The 24,037-nt window shown below is 39.7% G+C and overlaps 2 protein-coding genes across 2 annotated transcripts in view; both read left to right on the top strand.

Annotated features, from left to right (window-relative positions):
- Positions 1–1,144: 1,144 nt before the first annotated feature.
- On the top strand, positions 1,145–17,161 carry stxbp3 (syntaxin binding protein 3). Its single transcript, XM_061683807.1, has 19 exons — positions 1,145–1,228; positions 2,764–2,813; positions 2,976–3,057; positions 4,055–4,131; positions 4,225–4,297; positions 4,397–4,497; positions 5,305–5,450; positions 5,719–5,812; positions 6,046–6,170; positions 6,307–6,405; positions 6,522–6,579; positions 7,151–7,216; positions 7,593–7,673; positions 7,815–7,950; positions 8,658–8,764; positions 8,941–9,039; positions 10,254–10,339; positions 15,087–15,235; positions 16,579–17,161. Exons 1-19 carry the CDS (start codon positions 1,183–1,185, stop codon positions 16,680–16,682), a joined length of 1,779 nt encoding a protein of 592 aa, XP_061539791.1. The 5' UTR covers positions 1,145–1,182; the 3' UTR covers positions 16,683–17,161.
- A 2,912-nt stretch (positions 17,162–20,073) lies between these two features.
- LOC133406497 (ankyrin repeat and MYND domain-containing protein 1-like) overlaps positions 20,074–24,037 on the top strand; it is a 16,571-nt gene continuing 12,607 nt past the window's right edge. Inside the window, exons 1-4 of the mRNA XM_061684158.1 lie at positions 20,074–20,268; positions 21,116–21,262; positions 21,998–22,192; positions 23,705–23,946. Coding sequence (XP_061540142.1) covers positions 20,074–20,268; positions 21,116–21,262; positions 21,998–22,192; positions 23,705–23,946 — 779 coding nt within the window. The remainder of the gene's footprint in view (positions 20,269–21,115; positions 21,263–21,997; positions 22,193–23,704; positions 23,947–24,037) is intronic.

Here is a 24,037-nt window from a genome sequence, read left to right as displayed (position 1 = left end):
CAGTTTGGTGGCCTCAGAATTGCATCTCTGCTTTTTGCAGATGATGTGGTTCTGTTAGCTTCATCAAGCTGTGATCTCAAACTCTCACTGGAGCGGTTTGCAGCCGAGTGTGAAGCGGCTGGGATGTGAATCAGCACCTCCAAATCTGAAACCATGGTCCTCAGTCAGAAAATGGTGGCGTGCCCTCTCCAGGACGGGGATGAGATCCTCCCCCAAGTGGAGGAGTTCAAGTATCTCGGGGTCTTGTTCCCGAGTGAGGGAAGAATGGAACGGGAGATCGACAGGTGGATCGGTGTAGCGTCTGCAGTGTCGCAGACTTTGTATCGGTCTGTTGTGGTGAAGAAGGAGCTAAGCCGAAAGGCGAAGCTCTCAATTTACCCGTCGATCTACGTTCCTATCCTCATCTATGGTCATGAGCTGTGGGTCGTGACTGAAAGAACAAGATCTCGGATACAAGCGCCCAAAATGAGCTTCCTCCACAGGGTGTCCGAAATCTCCCTTAGAGATAGGATGAGAAGCTCGGTCATCCAGGAGGGGCGAATGCTCCTCCACATTGAGACGAGCTAGATGAGGTGGCTAGGGCATCTGATTAGGATGCCTCCTGGACGCCTCCCTGGTGAGGTGTTCCCGGCATGTCCCGGGGACGACCCTGGACACGCTGGAGAGACGTATCCCGGCTGGCCTGGGAACACATCTGGGATCCCCCCCGGAAGAGCTGGATGAAGTGGCTGGAGAGAGGGAAGTCTGGGCTTCCCTGCTAAAGCTACTGCGCCCGTGACCTGACCTTGGATAAGCGGAAGAAAATGGATGGATGGATGATGATAATAACAATAATAATAATAAATTACATTTATCTAGTTTTCAGAGTGTTCAAGGTCGCTTTACATCGCTTAGGCATGTTTAAAAACAACAGACACTGACCAAAATGCAAATGCGTTTGCCATACCTAGATTATCAATGTTAAACATTTTTTTAAAATGCTACACAGATTGAAATAATAAAAATGGACATGCATGAAAGACAACAAAACTGAATTATATATTCTACATGCTAAGTCCTTGCCCACAATTTTCTCTCTTGCAGAATAGTTGCAAGCGGAAGTGTAACCGGAAGTCGTAATGTTTGGTTTTATGCGCCACTCACACACAGACAGGAAGAGGCGCGGACGGGAAAAAAGTCAAGATGGCAACTGGTCCAGAGAACGGACTGAAAAGAATAGTTTGGAAAAGTAAGTTCGATACATTCGTCAATCCTTTGTTGTCCGTTCAAACTAAATACAAAGGAGTGTATTTGTATGGTAGAAATTTCAGCAAAGTACTAGTTGCTTCCTTTTGCCTTTGCATCGGTGAATGACAAGAGACAGTTTGCGTCAAGTTTCACGGCGATGTGAAAAGTCGGGCATGTAAACAGCGAAACAACGAGACACAACTGTGACATGTGGCGTTTTATGTGCTATAATTGAGCAGATAACCTCTCACGTCGTCGTTTTTGGCCAGAATAACTGTCAGTCCAAAATTGGGGCAATGACCCTCAGAATGAAGCCACGCCTTATGTCATTGACTACTGGTAAAGAGAGTTCTGAAATGACTCTGAAATGCTAATGTCAGTGAGTGTGCCGAGACCTTTTTAAATGTTATACACCACCATGGGACTGTGAATTAATGTAAGAGATTCTTCTTTATATTTAATTTAAAACTTTTTTTTTTTTTTTTTAAAACCATGAGACACTCGCGAGATATGTATCTATCAGAGGTTCCCCCTATGATTAGTAGGAGTTTGCGTGGATGTACAACGTCACTATGTACGTATACAGTAGCCATGTTACTAAAAATTTCAAAATAATTTTATATCAAAATAGACGATATAATTGGATAGAGGCGTGTGACACGAATAAAATGAGCCCTCGTTTGTAAGAATCGGATAAAGATTAAGGATTTTTATGTTGAAAATTTGCCCAGAAATCAGTGGAAATCATTAGGGAAATGCCCGAAACGTTGAGAAAATGCCCAAAACGTTGATTCCATTGGTAGAAAAATGCCCTGATGTTTCTCATTTGTTGAGATGGAAACCAGACGTTTAAACAGGGCGGCGGCGTCCGCATGAGCCATCTGAGCATCTTATTTTGATGATCAAACGGAGAGCAAGCAAATTGTCAACATTACTTCAAACGTCACAGAAATCACAAATAATAATAGTGACTCACCACCGTGTATTTTTTATCGTCACCGAATCCTATGAATGTATGATTTTTAATGTCGAAATCAAGGAACATTTTAATCTTTGTCAGAACCACAGAAAATCTCAACTGAATTGAAAAATTAAAAATGAGGTAATCAAGTATTACTGTGCGCGAAACAATGAGAAAACACCATTTTGGTGGACCTCTGCTAAATTCCTGTACCTGATTTCTGGCCCGGTGAAATTGAAGGAGAATGACGCCCGTATTTCTGGATTTAGTAACGTACTCATATGCAGCTCTTATGCGCTGTATTTCTGCACCACGATAAATTAGAATCAAAGTCATAGATTTCAGATGGAGCTCTTGTACACTTTAATTATTGTACTATCACGCTATGTTCAATGATGTAGGCATGAAGAAATCAGTTTTTACTGTTACTAACATGATTAAACTTTCTTAGCTATAATCACGTTTCTCTGACTGTAGGAACAGTTAGTATTTTGTATTAGCGCCAAAATAATGCATTGTTGTCTTGAAAACAACTATCTCCTGCCTTTATTTCTGACATACTTATCGTTTTATAGGAATCAAAGAAACAATTATCGAAGACTGCAGAAAATCGGAAGTATGGAAGGTAAACAACCTTTCATTTTTGGGTTGGATTTCTTTTTGATTTCCACTCAATTGTTGACTTAAAACCCAGATTTAGTTGATCACTTTTTAATATATAGTCCCTCTAATTGAGAGTACTGTTTATCTTAGTACGATTTCATAAACCTGTTAATCTTCTCTGCAGATATTGATTCTGGACCAGTTCACAACCAAGCTCCTGTCATCATGCTGCAAAATGTCTGATCTGATGTCAGAGAAAATAACAAGTAAGTTATCGCTCGAATCTCCAGTTAGCAGTAGAGGTATTTGGAAAGTTGTAGGACCGATTCAGCCTTTATGCACCACTATTGATTTGAAATACAACAATTAAGATGTGATTCAAATGTAGACTTGTAACTTTCATTTAGGAGGCTTTGTGAAAGTATGGCATTGACCATTGAGGAACTACAGGCTATCACACACCCACAGTGAATAATACCTCAATTATTAGGGCCTCAAAAGTGTGTGTGTGCTGATCTTTCATTTAAGAGGTATCTAATGGAACAGGCTAACTAGTCATTGTTGATGATGTGACTGCTGACAGATTTAACAAGTTATGATCTGTATAGTGTTTCATCTCTGTTCACATCCAACCAAATGCTAGAGGCTTTGTGAGAGACAAAGAATAACCAAATACATATTGGATAACCAACCGTAGGATAAATAATAACAATAATCAAATGATAAAGAACGTGAAGTGAGCGAAATGTACACAGTTAACCTAACACTTCCTGTATAGTACTCGCATTCTGAAAGATAACTCGCACTACTTCTGGTAGCGAGAGTAGCTAACTTGGTATTAATTAACATCACGTAAAAACATTCTAATAATGCATTCTGGTAAAATTACTCATGTCTTTTGCGAACAAGTTACACGTGTGTCCCAACTCACTTTGTCATTGACGCACACAGCAATGCACAACGAAATAAAAAATCCAGCACGCGCGCAAACTTTTGCTTCCAGCCGCTCACTGTGCAGTCACTGCCCATGCACAAGCCACATGAATTGATCTGATCATTGTTTTCTGTTTTTATTTATGTTTAACACAACGTCCCAACTTCATTGGAATTGGAGTTGGCCATCTCATTATGTAAAAACGCTCTTCAAATATTTCTGCACTTGAGTGTATATAAGAGAAATTAACATTGATGCACTAAATCCATGTAATTTTATATACTGTGTGGGTGCCATCATCAGATAAACTCACCATCTTTTTTCTTTAGTTGTGGAGGACCTGTACAAAATCAGAGAACCCGTTCTAGAAATGAAGGCCATCTACTTTATGACACCAACAGCTCAGGTATACGATTACTGCTCCTTGATCTCCAAAACTATTATAATTACACTGTATTGCATTTTTACCCTAATTCTGACGACATCTATCATTTTACAGTCTGTGGATGCCTTTATTGCAGACTTCAAGCCTAAACCCAAGTACAAAGCAGCATATGTTTATTTCACTGACTGTAAGTAACTTGCTAATGGTTACTGATTTGCCATGATCTGAATATTTTTTGACTTTTTGGGGAGAGTTTGCATGCCAATAAAAGTGATTTCTCCCTCAGACTGCGATGATGACCTCTTCAACAATATGAAGCTGTACTGTGCAAAGTACATTCGGGTATGCAAAGAAATAAATATGTCCTTCATGCCTCATGAAGCACAGGTATGTTTTCTTTTAAGCGCTTGTATGTCGGTTTTCTTTTTGATGTTCAGATTTGCATGTTGTTTACTATGCTGCCAATAATTTTATTATGGCTATGCTTGCACTGTATTTCCTTTCGGAGAAAGACTGCAATTGTTAAAATGAATCCATCCATTATCTGAGCCACTTATCCTCACAAGGATCGCGGGATAAAATGAATCCTCCTATTAATATACATATATAGCTTATCTGGTTCTCTTGGTTAGTTATTGCATGTCTTCACCGGGTGCCCCACGCCCCAATCTACAAATAACTGTTGTAATGTTACTTTTGTTCAAATATCTACACTGTCTCACTATTGTTCTGCTGTGGTTTTCACCCCTAGTGCCCTTGTCCACTCTGTCCCGCTGTCTGTCCCCGAAAACAATTTTCTGTCCGGCTGCATTTTCAATAAACATCAACACAATTAATAAAAAATTAAAATAAGCATAGGGAGTATTTCAAACTCCCCTGTGGCGCAGCAAAACTTCCAGCACAAAGGCATAGAGATCCACCATTCTGCAAGGCCATGCAGCTGCAACTGAATCTAACCTTGGATGGAAATAAATGCCTTATCTTATTGAAACAATATAACATTGGGTGGCCAAATAAATATTACAACAGATCTTTTTCACTATTACTTTTAGTTGTGTGTAATTTAATAAATATACATTTTTATTGTTTATTTTTATGTTCGATTTATTTATTTTTATATGGACCAGCTGGACTTGGCAGGTTGACAGGCTAAATAAAAGAAGAAATAAATCTAAACATGTGAATGCATTTCAGGTGTTCACGTGTGATAATCCGGGAGCGTTTCAGAGCATCTACAGCCCCTACAGTCAGGACAGAAAAAAGACACTGGAGATGCTCGCAGACCAGCTTGTCACGCTCTGCGCCACGTTGGATGAGTACCCAGGAGTCCGATACAAAAAGTATGCCAGGGGAGATGTATTTGATCAGATTACACACCTAATCCTCAAGCAGAAACTCAGTTTAGAGGGGAAAAGCTTGTTCTGAAACCACAGAATTTAATACCTAACCTTTACAGAGAAGTAGGAGGAACATTAAATGTTATTCTTTAGTTAACTGATGCTTAAGCTATTTATCGGCTGCAACATTAACGATATACAGTACCTCTGTATATTATTAGTGTATTAATCTCAACAGTCGTAACGCATGATAACATATTTTCCCCACTAGAGACACCAACATGGAGTACGCTAAAACCCTGGCAGAGTTGGTGGACAACAAGCTGTCCAGACACTATGAGATGGATGACAGCAATAAGAAAAAGGTCAGACATCTACTTCACTGAGAATGTTGACAGAGAAAACAAAGCCTTAGTTTGAAAATTCAGTACATTCTCATAATGCAGCATGCTATCACAGTTGCTTTGCGTCACCTAATTTACAATTGTATAAAATCTTGATCAGAATGTAAAAACACAACATAATTCCTTGACATGAACTCACAGTAACTGCCGTTGTTTTTGCAACATTCATTTTTATTGTTTCCCCTTCCCACCAGGACAAGACTCAGGCCCAGCTGCTGATAGTCGAAAGAGGCTTTGACCCTTTCAGCCCTATCCTGCATGAGCTTACCTACCAGGCCATGGCCTATGACCTCATTGATATCCAGAATTCCACATACAAGTAATATACCATTTTTTTGTTACACCACAGCAATATTTGTATTTTTATTTATTTATTTATTTGAATACAAAAGTACATACAGATGCAGATATGTCTCATAATCTTAATGACACAAACTGGGTCTTGTTGTTGACAGGTACAAGTCTAAAGATGGCTCAGAGAAGCAGGCCCAGCTAAATGAGGATGACATGCTTTGGGTTAAGCTGAGGCACAAGCACATTGCTGAGGTGTCTGAGTAAGTCTGAGAAATAAGTGTGGAGGGAAAATGGTGGTTTGGTGGCATATAGATGCCCCCTATTGTTGCCCTACTCACTCTTTACTAAACGTTACTTAAATACATTCCTAAACCAGGCAAATCCCGAAGATGGTAAAGGAAATATCTGCAAACAAGAAACAACCAGATGGGAAGGTACAGTTGCGCTTACGTGTGTTTTCACTTCCCTCTTGTCGTTGTGGTTGTAATTTGCAGTGATATAAAAGTGCACTACGTTCTCTGAAAAGTATATGGACTATTTTGATTACCGTACTTTGTGTAGCCAGATGAGAGAGACAAAATTGTAACAACACCAACTGGTATAATACAGTGCATGTCCCTACAAAGTTTAACCAAATAAACATATTGTTAAATTAAGGGATGGGGTTGTGCAGGACACAAGTTGTCATTTTATTAAGTATTTGTACTTCCTTTTTAATTCCATTTCCATGTTGAATTCCCCACTAAGTAGCGACTTTCATCCACTTGCTGTCCAATGCTATATGCTGTGGTCTTATAGCATTCTGCAGTCCTTATCTTTGTAATAGTAGACTTTGATAAACGCTTTGTGCTTGATTCCATCAGATTGTCAAAGTTAATAGCCAATGGTGTGTCCAGAGGACTGTACTTTCGTTGTAGCTTTTTTCTATCATAAATTGTATACCACAGAAAACATTCTACATTACATACATTATTTATTTTTTATTTATGTATTTATTTATTTCAGATCACCATCAGCAATTTGGCCCAAATGATGAAAAAGATGCCTTCATTCCGTAAACAACTGACACAGGTATGTGTGTGTGTGACTGGCTCTGGTTTTTGCACATCTCGGTGACTTGACAGGCATTCCCCACTTGACTGTAAGCTACTACACTCTAATGACTGCAATAAGTGTGTGTGCTGCCTGTTTTCTTGTAATGGGGCAAGGTTGACAGACTGTAGTGTTAGTTTGGAACGCATGGATAAACAACACTCGCAGTTTTGATTCTGGGAACATGTACAGTTTTCTACTTGTTGATCTTAAATAGCTTCCATTGTGTATTTTGATTGTTGTATACAATGTTTATCTAATGTTTCATATTGTTTCTACTTCTGGATCTTCAATCTTCAAAAAAGGGTTACATTTTCTTCATGTTCATTGATATGTGCCTCTTTCTCTAAACTAGAAATCCGTTCACCTGCAGTTGGCAGAAGATTGCATGAAACATTTTTCCAACAATGTAGAGAAACTCTGCAAAGCTGAGCAGGTGTGTCTGAGCTTGCTGTTTTGGTGAAATGTTTGGATTACTTTGCTTGAATTAAGATGGGAGACTTCCGAGTAGCTTGTACATGTGAAATGTAAGGTATTGTAATATTGTGGTTGTTGTTTTTCTACTGTCACTGTGTAGGACCTTGCAATGGGCTCAGACGTGGATGGGGTGAAAGTGAAGGATCCCATGAGGACTCTTTTGCCAGTGCTGCTGTACCCATACAGCACCTATGATAAGATCAGAGCTATGCTGCTTTACATCTTCAGCGTAAATGGTACATTATAGAGATCAGCCTGAACCAAAAGAATCACCTGTTGAAATCTTTAGTCTGGAATATTACCTACCCTGAATAGTGGACTTTAAAAGAGAGTGACATGACAGTGCTCGAGGCCTTTGAGATATGGGTATGACCCAGAATGCTGCAGGTCAGTTGGAAGGACAAGAAGACCAATGCTTGATTTCGCCAAAGGATAGGAGTAACAGAGAAAGATGGTCTGCTTGCCCAGTGGAAGAAGAGAAAGACCTGCATGTATAGACACTGGAAGAGACGCCCAGATAGCTTAGGACAGTTGACCATTGAAGGAAGGGGCCAGGCCAGGGAGAAGGAAAGCAAGCTAAATTAATATCATATGGCAAGAGAAACGTCACGCAAGAGAATTCCAATAGTTCTTAAAGGACTTTGGCCAAAAGAGCAGCAGCGGCAACAGACTGAGAGCGCCCACCAAAAGTCAAGCCTGCTGTTGTTAATTGCCCTCTGGTGGCTGGTTGCTGTCTAGGTTTTGATTCTCCATGCCTCCCTCTTACCTCAACCCCACAGCTCTCTGGTTCAAATAATCCGCATTTTGTTCTTATTTTTGTATTGTGAGATAAAAGTGGTTACTTTGTATTTTATTAAATTTTGCATCAGTTGAAGATTTAGGTCACTAAACGGAATATCAGCTAAGGTTGAAACTATAGGTTGTTTTTCATGTGTGTCACCAGGAACAACAGATGAGAATTTGAACAAACTCATCCAACATGTGAAGATTGAAGATGAAAGTGAAGTTATCCTAAACTGGAAAGAGATTGGAGTCCCAATCATCACATCTGTATGTGGAGAATCGAAATTGCTTGATTGAATGTTTACAAGACATAATTGTTGAACAGAATGCTTTGATGGTTTCGCTTAAATCCATCATTAGGATAATGGTCAAAATTAACACGTGATTTGGAATGTAATTCAGTTGTTATTTTCAAATCTGTTCTCTCCTACTTTTTCTTTCAGCCAGGTTTTTTCTCCCGCAAACCTGCCAGACGTGACCGTTCTCGTGAAGAGACATACAATCTTTCTAGGTGGACTCCTGGCATAAAAGATGTAATGGAGGTCAGTAAGCTATCCTGTATTTAGCTGGATTTGTGTTGGCGCGATGCTTGAACAAATATCCTGTCAAATTGTGCCACTTGAGTGAATACATTTAAATTGAGAACAATGTGGATGCATTTAAATACTGTTTCTATGAATTGAAGTGGCAAAGGCACATAGAAGATTATAGAACGTTAGACATGAACCACCACGTTGTCAACAAAATCACCTTTTATGGATGTTATCTGATTCAGGTCATCTGATAGGCTATGATATGTGCTCTGTTGTGCTTTTATCAGGTAGTGTTTAGCCTAGATGTAGCTGCATAATAAGATCGTAAGGTATACATGATCATTTACACCAATTTGAAAGAAAAATCACCATTAGCATCAGCGTGCTGATCCTCAAATGCTTTTTTTTGTATGGTCATGTTTTTCATAATGAGGTATAAAGTGTTAAAACCCAAGTTGGGTGTCCTGCTCACCCACTTTTGTTTTGCAGTAAGAGCTGTATTGGAAAACTTGTGCTTTCATTGACTTGTTTCCATTCTTGTGGGAGCTTGTGGCTTTGAGACTCATTGTTGGATTTTGAAGCTTGATTAAAACCAGTTTCTAAAGATTTCAGTCTTTTATTAAAACTGAAATTCAAAGTAGCTCTCACAAAATACATGTTATGTAATCTAGAAAGGAAGAAGCCGTACTACATTTGCATAATAACAAATATTTATTTGTCTATTTTCTGTTGTTTTTGTTTTATTAAATGAACCAAGTAAATTGCTTTTTCTTCTGTACCATTTTCACTTTTGGAGCATGTCTCCCACAAACATCACATCAATTTGCCTCAACCTTTGTATTTATATTATTTTGGGCAGTTTGTCAAGCTATATTCCAGTGTTGCAAATGTTTGGGATCTCCTAAATAAGATAATAATGAAAAATAAAACAATCCTCAGATGAAGTTGGAATTTGACTTCCCAATAATTACCAGCTATGACTGTATGTGGCTTTTCTTCACCTTTCCCTCACTTCAGCACACAAGTAACACTTGCATTGTCATTTGTGCAGTTTTACTTGCATTGCACATCTTTTTCTTTTCTGATTAGCAAACACAGCAAGCATCTCTGAACTGTATTTGTTTCAAATTGTAATGCTGTTGACGCTATTATTTGTAACATCAAGTGTCCCATCATTGAGCTTTTGCAGATATGAAACTAAATGAGAACTTTTTTTTTTCTAGGATGCTGTGGAGAACAAACTGGACACTAGGGAATGGCCACACCAGTCTGAGTGTCCAACTGCTTGGAATGGTTCCGGAGCTGTCAGGTGGGTTTGATGAGAGAAACAAAATGTGGCGTTTGGGAATCCAGATTCTGTGTTTTTCATAGAGGTTTTCTTCCACTGACCAAAGACCATGACAGCACATTATCTCCCTGTAGTGGTTGTTTCTTTAGCCATTACATTGGGCTCTGCAGCGCATATGAACGAATGACTGTTTTTAACAGAATATAATACATGAACCCCCATTTATTGCAGGGATACATTACAGACCCACCCGCAATAAGTGCAAATCTGCAATATAGATTGACAATATAATAACCATTTTTTTAATAGTTTGATACCTCTGAGCCCACATGCTTTAAACACATTTCAAAGTAATAAACTACACTTTTGGGCGCTTCTCAAATATTTTTAGATTAATAGTTTAAACCCTGAGTTGGTGACTCACACCTGCGCATTGAGTAGCAACGTGACAAGTGGCTGCCAACTCGGTGGAATTTTCCCCCCAGAAAAACATGGAATGAGAACTTCAAACGTCTCTAAAATTCATCCATCCATCCATCCATTTTCTGAGCCGCTTCTCCTCACTAGGGTCGCGGGCGCGCTGGAGCCTATCCCAGCGATCATCGGGCAGGAGGCGGGGTACACCCTGAACTGGTTGCCAGCCAATCGCAGGGCACATACAAACAAACAACCATTCGCACTCACAATCACACCTACGGGCAATTTAGAGTCTCCAATTCATGCATGTTTTTGGGATGTGGGAGGAAACCGGAGCGCCCGAAGAAAACCCATGCAGGCACGGGGAGAACATGCAAACTCCACACAGGTGGGGCCGGGGATTGAACCCGGGTCCTCAGAACTGTGAGGCAGATGCTCTAACCAGTCGCCCGCCGTCTCTAAAATCCTTCATAAAAATAATTTCGTGAAAAAAAACATTGATGACTAAAGTACATGACCTCTTCAACTGCTCGCATTGCTCTTCTGACGAGTAATGTTAAATTTGTGCTATTTGAATCGAGTTTTTAAGGCAAGTAGTGACACTGAAACATCCATTTTTTTTATGGGGGCAGCTTGGAGAGCATTCGGCAGAGATTTCGGCCCCTATGAGCTTAATAGTGGATATGTTTGCCTGAAAAGAAGCGGTTCACCGAATAGCAAACAATACGAAACGATAAATTGTCGCTGTGGAAATCCTCACAAGAGCGCCAAAAATATAGTAAAATGTTGCTTTTCTGGGTTAGTAGATGACATGCCATGCTGGTTTAGTATATTCCCTTCAACTCATAGTAACTGTTAATATCCAAAAAGTCAAGCATCATTGAGTTTTCGCGCTGCAGATGAAAGTATTACAAAACTCATATATATATATATATATATATATATATATATATATACACACACACACACACACACACACACACACACACACACATTCCCCTCCAAATGTATTGGAACTGCAAGGTAAATTCCTTTGTTTTTGTTCTATACTGAAGACATTTGGGTTTCAGATCAAAAGATGAATATGAGACAAAAGTTCAGAATTCCAGCTTTTATTTCAAGGTATTTACATCTAGATGTGTTTAACAGCTCAGGACAGAGCAGTTTTTGTTTGAAGCCACCCACTTTTCAAGCAGAATTATTGGAACGTGTGACTGATGAGTGTTTCTAGCTGCTCAGGTGTTGCCTTTTAAATTGATAGCTTAAACATTAGTTTGTATGTTTTTGACTTTGGGTTTCACCTGTAAAAACTGCATTTGCTGTTAAGCAAATATGAAGACCAGATAGCTGTCTATGGGAGAAAAGCAAACCATTTTGAAGCTGAGAGAAAAGGGAAAATCGATCAGAGCTATTGCACAAACATTGGGCATAGCCAATACAGCAATTTGGAATGTCCTGAAAAAGAAAGAAACTACTGGTGTACTAAGCAACAGACATCAAACAGGTCGACCAAGGGTATCAACAGCAGTATGACAGAAACATTGTGAGAGCTGTGAAGAAACACCCAAAGACAACAGTCAGTGACATCACTGCCAACCTCCACAGGGCAGGGGTGAAGGTATCACAATCCACTGATCGAAGAAGACTTTGAGAGAAGAAATATACAGGCCATAGCACTAGATGAAAACCACTTATCAGTAAAAAGAATCGGAAGGCCAGATTGGATTTTGAAAAGTAGTACAGAGAGGCCCCACAAAAGTTTTGGTAGCAAAGTTTTATGGACTGATGAGACCAAGATAAACCTCTACCAAAGTGATGGAAAGGCCAAAGTATGGAGAAAGGATCTGCTTTTGGTCCAAAACACACAAGCTCATCTGTGAACCATGGTGGAGGTAATGTTGTGGCTTGGGTTTGCATGGCTGCTTCTGGAATTGGCTCACTCGTCTTTATTGATGATGTAATTCATGATGGGAGCAGCAGAATTAATTCTGAAGTCTACAAAACCATTTTGTCAATTTACAGAGAAATGCATCAAAACTAATCGGGAGAAGCTTCATCATGCAAAAAGACAATGACCCAAAACACAGTGCCAACACAACAAAGGACTTCATCAGGGGGAAAGGTCTTAGACTGGCCAAGTCAATCACCAGACCTTAACCCAATTGAGCATGCATTGTGCCTCCTAAAGGGAGATACCCCCAGAAACAAACAAGAACTGAAAGAGGCTGCAGTAAAATTCTGGAAAAGCATTTCAAATGAAAAATGCAAGAGTCTGGTGAAGTCAGTGGGTTGCAGGCTTGATACAGTTATTGCAAGTAAGGATTATGCCACCAAATATGAAATGTTATTCTCTTTAAATTAAGTTAATAATGTCTATTCTAATACTTGTTCTCACTTGAAAAGTAGGTGTGTTACAAAACTTGAAATTATGAATAGGTAGTTTCATTAATTCTTTTGGTTGGCAAGTGACCATTATAGAAGCGGGTTAATCCCCGATGAGGTGTAAAATTATCAGGGATTAATGGATTTTGGAGAGGCAACCGTTTTCCACAGCGTGTTGGTTCTCGCCTCCACGTCAACCATTAATCCCTGATATTTGTACACCTCGTCGGGCATGAACCCTGACGTTTACACGTCCAATTTTGTTTGATCGTTGACATAACTCATAATGGGTAGATTGTCTGACGACTGCCTCATAAATTCAAATATACAAACTGGTTGTCTACGGATTCCTTATCTCCCCCATAATCTTCTGGAAATTATTTGGCGACATAATGGCATATAAAGAATCAGAATGATGCACATCTATTTGCGCAAATGTCACAAATGAAATGTTTTACCGAGAAGTCTGGAGTCTGGAAAAAGTATTTGAAATCAATTATCATATATATATATATATATATATATATATATATATATATATATAAATAATAAATAATCAATTACTCGAGTAATCGCCGCCCTGTCCCAATCCCTCCTTTCTCCCCCCCAAAAAACAGTATTTATTTTGTTTTACGACTGAGATGCATTTTGTTTTATATTAATATTTTATGTACTGTACATGTAATAGTGTCCTAAAAAATCACTTACAGACACTCCTCTGTCCTTTTTGGCAATGTTGTTCACTGGCCCAACAGTGCCTCCATCTACAACAAACGTCTGTGCAGTAAACATGGACAGTGGCCAAATGGTTCTGGGCGGTGCAAATTGGTTCAGAATGGGTCAAATAAGCTTTGATAATTTTTTAATTTGATTTTTTTTAATTGCCGCTCGGCAGAAATGTTTGCGTCAACCAATGTTTGTGATCGACTTAGCAGAATTAGCCAATTTATTTATTTTTTATTTATTTTCCCACATCCCTAGTAGAAACACTGAGTACATTTTGCAAAAACAGTGGCCCGAGTGATTGGCCACTCAGAGAAACTAGTTTCCGAACCCTGCACACTGCGCAAGAGTTCATTCGGATTTGGCCACATTGCTCTGTGTGCAGCAGGCCTTAGATATCATTCAAACACTACCCTTAACAATAAATGGCTTACAGATGATTTGATTTCAAAGTAAATGCACCAGTAGCTACTGCCCCCCATGACCCCAACCTCGGAAAAGCGGTAGAAAATGGATGGATGGCGGTAGAAAATGGATGGATGGCTAGATAAATGCACCAGGAGTGCAAGGACGCTGGTGTGAACCTATGTCACTGCTTTGTAACCTGTTAAAATACCTACTTTCCCATTACATTTCATATTACATTTTTTACATCATTATATTAAATTTTTTACAACTATTTATTTCTTTATTTGCATTGTTTTTTTATACACCGGTATCACAAAGGATTGTCTATCTTTAGTTACCACATACTGTACCTTATGTTGAGCAGTTAGCCTTTACTAGCTGTTTAGCTGTTAACATCAACCACTGCCAATAATGATCTTGGCCTTTCTTTGCATCAGCTTGAGAAGTTTACCAACCCCAAAAGAAGCTTCATCTGGCTATTGAATTGTTACTGTGATCTACCATCACCCTGCTGTTCACTGTCAAGCCGGACAGTTATGAACTGGTAGCAAATGTTAGTTACTCCTCCCCTACATAGCGCCTTAAAAGTTGCAATGCACAGTGTTCGGCCACCATCTTGGGGCATTACAGAAAGAGCACAAAAATATATGAATCGGTGCTAATTGGTGAGCTTTTCATCAAATAGTTGTTAGTTAGGTACTACAGGGGGAAAAAAGGCAAGTAAATCTCAAATTGGGGGGTGGCCTGTATTATTTCATTTCTACATTTTACACGAGGCCTCCATGTCTGTCATAGATTTTGATCATTTGAATGCTATCATATATTCTTTGTCTCACAGTGCACGTCAGAAGCACAAATCCAGCACTCAGGACGAACGTCGGACTGGCTCACGTCTCATTATCTTTGTCATTGGAGGAATCAGCCACTCTGAGATGCGCTGTGCCTATGAAGTCACACAGGCTGTCAAATCCTGTCAGGTCATCATAGGTAAACCCTAATGCAAGATTACACATATGTAGCAGTTTAATCTAGATCACAGGTGTCAAACTCAAGGCCCGGGAGCCAGATCCGGCCCGCCACATGATTTTATGTGGCCCTCGAAGGCAAATCATGTGTGTCAACTTCCATGATTCTTGTTAAAATCTGTACCAAGATTTCAAATTGTCATATTTTGTAAATAACAATGAGATATTGCAAGCATTTTTATGTTACCAAATATGAAGAATAGTTGAAAAACCAATTACCCTTGATTTCAGATTCCAAAATTAGTTTATAAATTTCAGGTGTAATGATATGATGAGGTGATTCGGCTGTTACAGCCGAACAGGATTAAAAAAAAATGATGAGGTGATTAAAGATTTTTATGGTTTTATGGATACAAGCGGCCGAAATGAGTTTCCTCCGCAGGGTGTCCGGGCTTTCCCTTAGAGATAGGGTGAGAAGCTCGGTCATCCGGGAGGATCTCAGAGTAGAGCCGCTGCTCCTCCGCATTGAGAGGAGCCAGATGAGGTGGCTGGGGCATCTGATTCGGATGCCTCCCGGACGCCTCCCCGGTGAGGTGTTCCGGGCACGTCCCACCGGGAGGAGACCCCGGGGACGACCCAGGACACGCTGGAGAGACTACGTCCTTCGGCTGGCCTGGGAACGCCTCGGGATCCCTCCGGAAGAGCTGGATGAAGTGGCTGGGGAGAGGGAAGTCTGGGCGTCCCTGCTAAAGCTACTGCCCCCGCGACCCGACCCGGATAAGCGGTAGAAAATGGATGGATGGATGGATGGGTTCACAGTCATAACGGCCCTCTGAGGGAAACCGTAACGACAATGTGGCCAGCGACAAAAAGGAGTTTGACACCCCTGATCGAGATGATATACTGTAAATAGTTGTGATATTTTATAGTATTGATTTAAGTGAAGGCAGCACAGTGCACAACTGCTTACTACATCTGCCTCACAGTTCTGTGGACCGAGGTTCAAAGCCCGGCCCTGCCTGTGTGGAGTTTGCATGTTCTCCCCGTGCCTGCGTGGGTTTTCTCCGGGTACTCCGGTTTCCTCCCACATCCCAAAAACATGTGTGGTAGGTTCATTGAAGACTCTAAATGGGCCGTAGGTGTGAATGTGAGTCCGAATGGTTGTTTGTTTATATGTGCCCCGCGATTGTCTGACGACCGGTTCAGGGTGTACCTCGCCTATCTGAAGGTAGTTGGGATGGGCTCCGGCGCGCCCACAACCCTAGTGAGGATATCTGGTACGGAAAATGGATGGATTTAAGTCAAACTCTCTGTTTATTATATGTTGTTTTACATCCTGATATTACTTTTCTGTTTCAACTCTAGGATCCTCCCATATTTTGACCCCCATCAGCCTACTGGATGATATCAAGGCCCTAAGCAAACGTCCTATGGAGACTTTCACAGTTGAGGAGAGGAGATATGAGTAAAATGTCATCTAACTGACAGACTCTCCCAATTTACTATCCTTCCATAATGTTATCATTAGTCCACTCAACAAAACCCCTACCATGGGGACATGAAGGGAATGTATTATTTTGTCTTTTTCCGTATTACAATAGGTATGTGCGCACATTAAAGTAACTCAGTCATTTGTGTAGATAGCTTGACACCATGGGTTTACCTTGAGAAACTCAAATGTATAGTTAAATATGGGTATTAGGAAGGTTGTTACATGACATGAATTCGCCTCACCCTGTCCTGGAAAAATACTGGTAATTTTTATAAGACAGAATTGGACATTAGCGCTAAAGTAATGTACATATTGTATGTAAGCACTGAACCTTGCTCTGCCCTTGTAAACTTGATCATCCTTATGTATAAACACTTAACATTATTTGTGTTTCTAAGTGCAGTATTTTTCTTTTTTGTCTATAATTGAACTGTCTAATAAATGAAGTGGCTCAAATTGTGCCTGTTTTTTGTTTGCATAAGATAGAATCAGAATAATAGCTCTGACTGTCAATCACTGAGCATTATTAACTTTGTAAAATCATTTTTATACAGCTCTTGCATTTGCTCTTATTGGATAATGTCCCTAATGAAGCAAGTAGTCAGCAGGAGCAGCAACACAAACAAATTTCCTCACCACTCCTCGACTATGACGAGGCAAACCATATCTGACTTTATACATACTGTAGCTAAAATCTTCCCTGATTTTTCTGCTAGAATGTTACATATATTTTTTTTGTTCTGACTTTTCAAGATTGGACAGTATATGAACAGCATGTGTTTGTTAAAGGTGCCATATTTTACCAAACTGACTGTTTCTAGTTTTTGGGATGTAATATTGGCTCTATGGTGCCTGAGTAAAGGTGAAATATTAAAATCATACATGCATTCCTGAGTCCCAGACGTATTTCTGCCGACTGGCCTGTAATCGGGTCATTTGAATTTCTTGAGCTTATCCACGTCACAAGAGAAGAAGATCTCCGCCTACCTCTCCGCTCCCGAGCCAGCGTTGTCAGCATAACACGTGTGCTCTCTGAAGTGGGTCTTCTACATGGAGGCAACCGATCAGCAGAAAGGGGGCGGTCTTAGCCAAATATGGACAAAGCGGATACAAAACCTGGTCAAACTGAAGTACAGTGCCATGAGAAAGTATTGGCCCCCTTCTTAAATTCTTATAGTTTTGCATCGTTTCTTCTTCTTTCTTTTGTTTAAGATCTTTAATCAAATGTAAATCTCAGAGAAGTATAAATATATAATATATAAAATATAATATATAAATATATAATATATAAGTATGAATTTAAGATGCTGTTTTTAAATGATTTCCTTTATTAAGGGGGGAAAAAGCTTCAAAGTTGAAAAAGTACCCCCCTGTTAAATAATGAATTAATTGTGCATAATCACAATTTTTGGTTAATTTTCACTGATCACACTCAAGCCTGATTACCTCCAGACCTCTTCACTCAAGAAATCACTTAAACACAATCTGTTGTGGCAAAATTAAGTTGGACAAAATATCTAAAAAAGCTGCAACAAAATCACATGATCCAAAGAAATTCCAGAACAGTCAAGAAATAAAATAATTGACATCCCTCAGCCTGGAAAGGGTTACAAAAGCTATTTCTCAAGCTTTAGGGTTCCAGCGACCCATAGGGAGAGCCACTAGTCAGAAATGGTGACGGTTGTACGATGGTCTTAGATTACTTCACTCCTTCAGGACCTGGACAACATGCTCTGATTGATGGAATCATGAATTCTGCTCTTTAAAAGAAAAATCCTGAAGGAGAATGTTTGGCCATCAGTTTGTGACTTCGAGCTGAAGTGCACTTTGGTTCTGCAGCAGGATAACGATCTAAAATACACCAGCAAGTCAGTTTCCGAATAGCTTTTTAAAAAAAAAAAAAAAAAAGAAGAAGAAGGTTTTGGAGCGCCCTAGTCAAAGTCCAGACTTGAATCCGATTGAAATGCAGTGGCATGACCATAATATGGCCGTTCATACTCGAAGACCCTCCATATTTGCTGAATTCTAACAACAGTGGGCAGAGTGGGCCAACATTTCTCCACAGAGATGTGAAAGACTCATTACCAGTTCTAGAAAACACTTAATTTCAGTTGGGGGGGTGCATTACATTTTCATACAGGGCCAGGTAACTTTGAATAGTTGCTGTTTTTTTTTCCTTAAAAAATTAAATCACCATGAAAAACAGCATTTTAAGTTAAGTTGGGTTACATTTGTCTGATACTGTGTTTGATGAAACATTGCAAAAAAAAAAAAAGATGGTATCCATCCATGTATAAGTATGCATTTTATTCTCACAAGTAAGACAATTCAGCGCACTAGGAGAACAACTGTCTTACAATAACCCCCCCCCAAAAAACTAGTGCCACTTTTGGTCTACTAGTAAGCAATTAAACCCAATGTACTGGTGAGGCAATGCTTTGCACTGGTTGACACCAGCATTCTTTAAGTATTTTCGTACTTGACGCATTCTTCAATACTACTCCTAAACATGTAGTGCTTTACTAGAGGACTAGTAGCATGCATATGTCAACTAGTGCACAGGTTTGCCTCACTCGTAACATGTAGTTGTCCACTCAGTAGTACTAGTACGGACGGCACGGAGAACAACTGGTTAGCACATCTGCCTCACAGTTCTGAGGATCCGGGTTCAAACCCGGCCTCACCTGTGTGGACTTTGCGTGTTCTCCCTGTGCCTGCATGGGTTTTCTATGGGTACTCCAGTTTCCAACCACAGTTAGCGGCACGGTGGACAGCTGGTTAGAATGTCGACCTCAGAGTTCTGAGGACCTGGGTTCAATCCCTGGCCTCGCCTGTGTGGAGTTTGCATGTTCTCCACATGCCTGCGTGGGTTTACTCCGGTTTCATCCCATATCCCCAAGAACATGCATGGTAGGTTAACTGAAGACTAAATTGCTCGTAGATGTGAGTGCAAATGTTTTTTTGTTTCTATGTGCCCTGCGATTGGCTGGCGACCAATTCAGGGTGTACTCCGCTTCGCGCTCAGAGTCGGCTGGGATAGGCTCCAGCACGCCAGCGACCCTAGTGAGGAGAAGCGGCTCAGAAAATGGAACTGGATGGATGGATTTTAAATAAATGCTCAAACGGCTCTCCATAGGTAAGCATTCATGGAGCGCTCAAAACCGCGCATGCGCATTACGTCAACACCCGAACAGGATTCATTGTCAAGACAACCAGGAAAGTTGAAAATGTCAACCTGACAGCGAAAAAACTTTCAGAAAGCAAACAAACATTTTAAAAACGAATACAATTAATAGTTATTAGCTATCATTTTACTCGTGTGGTTTCCGGCGGAGTTTTCTGACTAAAAAAAAAGACTCCGGTGAAAAATGTTGATAAGCCGAACTTCGGGCAAGGGTCAAGGGGCAGAGGAGCGGCGGGCAGGGAGTCCGAGCAGAGAGGTCGACCAGGATGGACGACAGGGATTTGGTGTCCAGGAGTTTCTCGACGGCTCCAAATATGAAGGCGACTTTGTCAATGGCCTCAAACACGGCAAGGGAAGGTACACCTGGAAAAGTGGAGAGGTAATGTGTAATGGCGGGAGCTACATGAAACGAGTCGACTTGTGGTTTACTAGCGGTCTGGAAATGTTCAGGTTTCTCATTAGTTTGTTCTTTCAGAGCATAAAGAACATTCAGAACACACACACACACACACACACACACATATATATATATATATATATATATATATATATACACACACACTCACACAGTGGGTACGCAAAGTATTCAGACCCCATTACGTTTTTCACTCCTTTTTATATTGCAGCCATTTGCTAAAATCATTTAAGTAAAATTTTTCCCCCACATTAATGTACACACAGCAACCCATATTGACAGAAAAATAACGGCATTGTTGAAATTGTTGCAGATTTATTAAAAAAGAAAAACTGAAATATCACACACCCATAAGTATTCAGACAGACTGTCAATATGGGGTGCTGTGTGTACATTAATGAGGGGAAAAAAATTACTAAAATGATTTTAACAAATGGCTGCAATATAACAAAGAATTAAATATTTAAGGGGGCCTGAAAACTTTAAGGGCGTCTGAAAACTTTGTTTGATACACCAGGTTAATGTGATCTAATGGACAAGCGGTTTCATAGATGTCAAAAGGTTTTATTGTATATTTGTTGTAGTTATAGTGTGCATAGGTGCAGCATCTTAACTGTTTGCACCTCTTAATGACCAGGGTAACCAAAATACTGCACTTCTTTGATAGTGTCACTAACATGTGGTCATTATGTTTGTCGAGGGATATAATGCTTACAGTGTTTGTATCTCATTCGACTGTGTGCAGTTGTGTCTATTGTGGAATTGTGTTGAGTTGACGAGTAACATCCTCCACAATGTTTGCTGTGTGCAGTTCTATGAAGGCTCTTTCTACAAAGACTACAGGCATGGTGACGGAATGTACTGTTGGCCCACAGGAAACAAATTCATTGGTAAATTCTACCTTAACTGGAGAGAAGCATATGGACAACATATTTTTCCTGATGGAGCCACATTTAAGGTAACCTCAATGGAATTAACTTTTAGTGGTGGGAAGTAACAAAATACTTCATATCTGTACTTTCTACTCCTTACTTTGTCAAAATAGGCTTGGTATTTTTTTTTTCAATCCCTGTGGATTACGACATGACGAATGAAAACTACTGTAAATTAAATAGAGGGAGATAAAGTCAACAATGTTTCAGAATTTGATTGGATAATGCCCATCCATTTCCTAATTTAAGAAACTTGTTTGATGTTGTCAGCGACAAGAATGATTCTTGGTGAAAGTGTTGTCTTTTGCCAGCCTAAAAACCACAAACTAATCTAATCTAAAAACACTCACACACACATAGTGGTAAGATATATTCTGTCGTTATCATTACCTACATAAGCATTTTTTTATTAGTCAGAAGCTAATTAGTTAGAAGGTATGGGAACACGTTTCAATGGCATGAAAGACTGAGTCAATGCTAGCTGGTAGCGACAAGCAGTACAAGCAGTATGAAAGTTATCAATACGTGCACCATAATGATAATAAAAATATTTTTTTTTACTTTTAGCCCTTAAGCAAAAGTCTGTACTTAAAAAAAAAAAAAAAGTTTTTAAGTAAAGGAGTTGAATCATTCTACTTTTACTGGAGTCTGTTTTTCCACATCTATACTTCTGTTTCAGTACAGAGTGTGCATACTTTTGCCAGATCTGGTGACTTTACAGATAGTGCTGAATACCAACAAGATCCTCCTTTCCTGTTTAGGGTTTGTACCATGCTGACCAAAGGTTTGGTCCAGGTGTGCTTAGTGAGCCAACAGGATGTCAGGATGTCGGTCTATGGCACGGGAAGCATCTGATACAATTGTGTAACTCTCTAGAAGATAGCTTCAGCCTGAAAAACCTTAAGGAATATGCTGCCTACTTGGGGCAAACTACCACCTCACAGTCTCAGAGTCAGGTAAAGTAACTACCCATAATAATTATTGACTAGAGTAAAAAACGCTGCAATGTACTGTATAATACTCTAGTGTTGTGTATCAAAATTGCTTGCAAAAACACTGTGCAAAAATTTTTTAATCATTGCAGACCTTTCACATTTGAAAATATGTTGAATCTACATGATCTTATATCAATTTGTAATATGAATATGAAATTTATTTTTTGTCTTTTTACTAGGCTGCATTATGCTCTAATGGACTTCAGATGAAAGACAGAACAGAATCTGAGGTAAATATGATCAATTGTGATTAGGGATGGGCATTTGGGTAAATTTACTTGATTGACAATGTGGGAAATTAATGATTAAACATATATTAAACATAACATATTTTCTTGACATTCCACACAATCCTGTGTATTGCATACTAATTTTTAATTTATAACTAATGTGGTTAGTAATTAATTTTGTTGTTTTCAACAAATAACTAACATTAATAAGATAATGAATATGGACATGGATAAAGAGTGTAACTGTAAATTTTTACATACAGCTACATCAAAAATTATTTGGACCCTGAAGGATATTTTATGATTTTGCCTGTGTACAATGGAGAAAAAAATACTTTAGGCAAGTTAGGGTTTTATTTACAATAATGCCAAATGTCCAAATACTAGTGGCCCCTGAAAATGTATGTAATTTGCATAAAATGGTTGTGCATACTGTTATTCCTAAATCTAAATGGTAACTTTTTATGAACCTCTAAAATAAAAGCTGGAACACTGCACATTCAAATACAGTGGCTAAATTGAAAAAAAAAAAAACGACTCACTGTACAAATATTTCTTGATGTAATTGAGCTAGCGACAGCCAGGAGACTACAGAAATCCATCCATTTTCTGTGCCGCTTATCCTCACACGGGTGGCGGGAGTGCTGGACAGCCTATCCCAGCTATCTTCGGGCAGGAGGTGGGGTACACCCTGAACTGGTTGCCAGCCAATCGCAGGGCACATACAAACAAACAACCATCCGCACTCACATTCACACCTATTGGCAATTTAGAGTTGCCATTTAACCTCCCATGCATGTTTTTGGGATGTGGGAGGAAACCGGAGTGCCCGGAGAAAACCCACGCAGGCACGTGAAGAACATGCAAACTCCACACAGGCGGGGCCGGGGATTGAACCCAGGTCCTCAAAACTGTGAGGCAGACATTCTAACCAGTCGTCCACCGTGCCGCTCACTACAGAGCTATTACAGAAATACTACAGAAATATTATCTGTTAATTTTAGAGTGTCTTAACTGTCGGACAAGCAGACAGTAACAAGTTGGTGATCAAGGACTGCAATGTGAGAAATGCTGTTCTCAATACTAGCAAGTGCCACATGGATATAAAATAAATTACTTTGATTTTATTGCACATGATGATTCCCCCTCAAGCTGTTTTAAAGTACAATTGATTAATACTGTAGTTTAAGTTCAGCATGAACTTTTCCCATTGAACTCACTTCAATTGTTTCTACTCCTTTAGACAGAGAACGACGACGGTTTGCTGTTGTATGATGACAATATTATACTCCCCTACGGCATTGAGAATTATTGCACCGATGGTGACCACCTACCGTTGCCCCCGCATGATAAAAGAGAGTTCGACCACCATTTTTTTGGCCATCTGTGGGAACCTGATTCTCACCAGTATGAAGGCTACAAACGAGAATCACTCTCCACTGTGCCATTATCAGCCAAAATGCTGGCTCACATTCAAAAACACAGGTTATATGCAACTCGTTCTCACAAAATACTCTATGTACAAAAAGAAAAGTCTTCATGAAAACTGTTTGAAAGTGGAATATATGTTGCAATT

The sequence above is a fragment of the Phycodurus eques genome, chromosome 8, assembly GCF_024500275.1.
Source record: "Phycodurus eques isolate BA_2022a chromosome 8, UOR_Pequ_1.1, whole genome shotgun sequence".
Taxonomy (NCBI): domain Eukaryota; kingdom Metazoa; phylum Chordata; class Actinopteri; order Syngnathiformes; family Syngnathidae; genus Phycodurus; species Phycodurus eques.
Note: the sequence above shows the minus strand (reverse complement) of the source record. Positions and strands in the feature narration are given on the sequence as shown.

Bases quoted from the DNA above. Each gene is read 5' to 3' on its own strand.
- stxbp3 (XM_061683807.1), top strand. From the start codon at position 1,183: ATGGCAACTGGTCCAGAGAACGGACTGAAAAGAATAGTTTGGAAAA. The intron at 3,058-4,054 runs GTAAGTTATCGC...TTTTTTCTTTAG, and splicing joins GATGTCAGAGAAAATAACAA to TTGTGGAGGACCTGTACAAA. The intron at 4,298-4,396 runs GTAAGTAACTTG...TTTCTCCCTCAG, and splicing joins ATATGTTTATTTCACTGACT to ACTGCGATGATGACCTCTTC.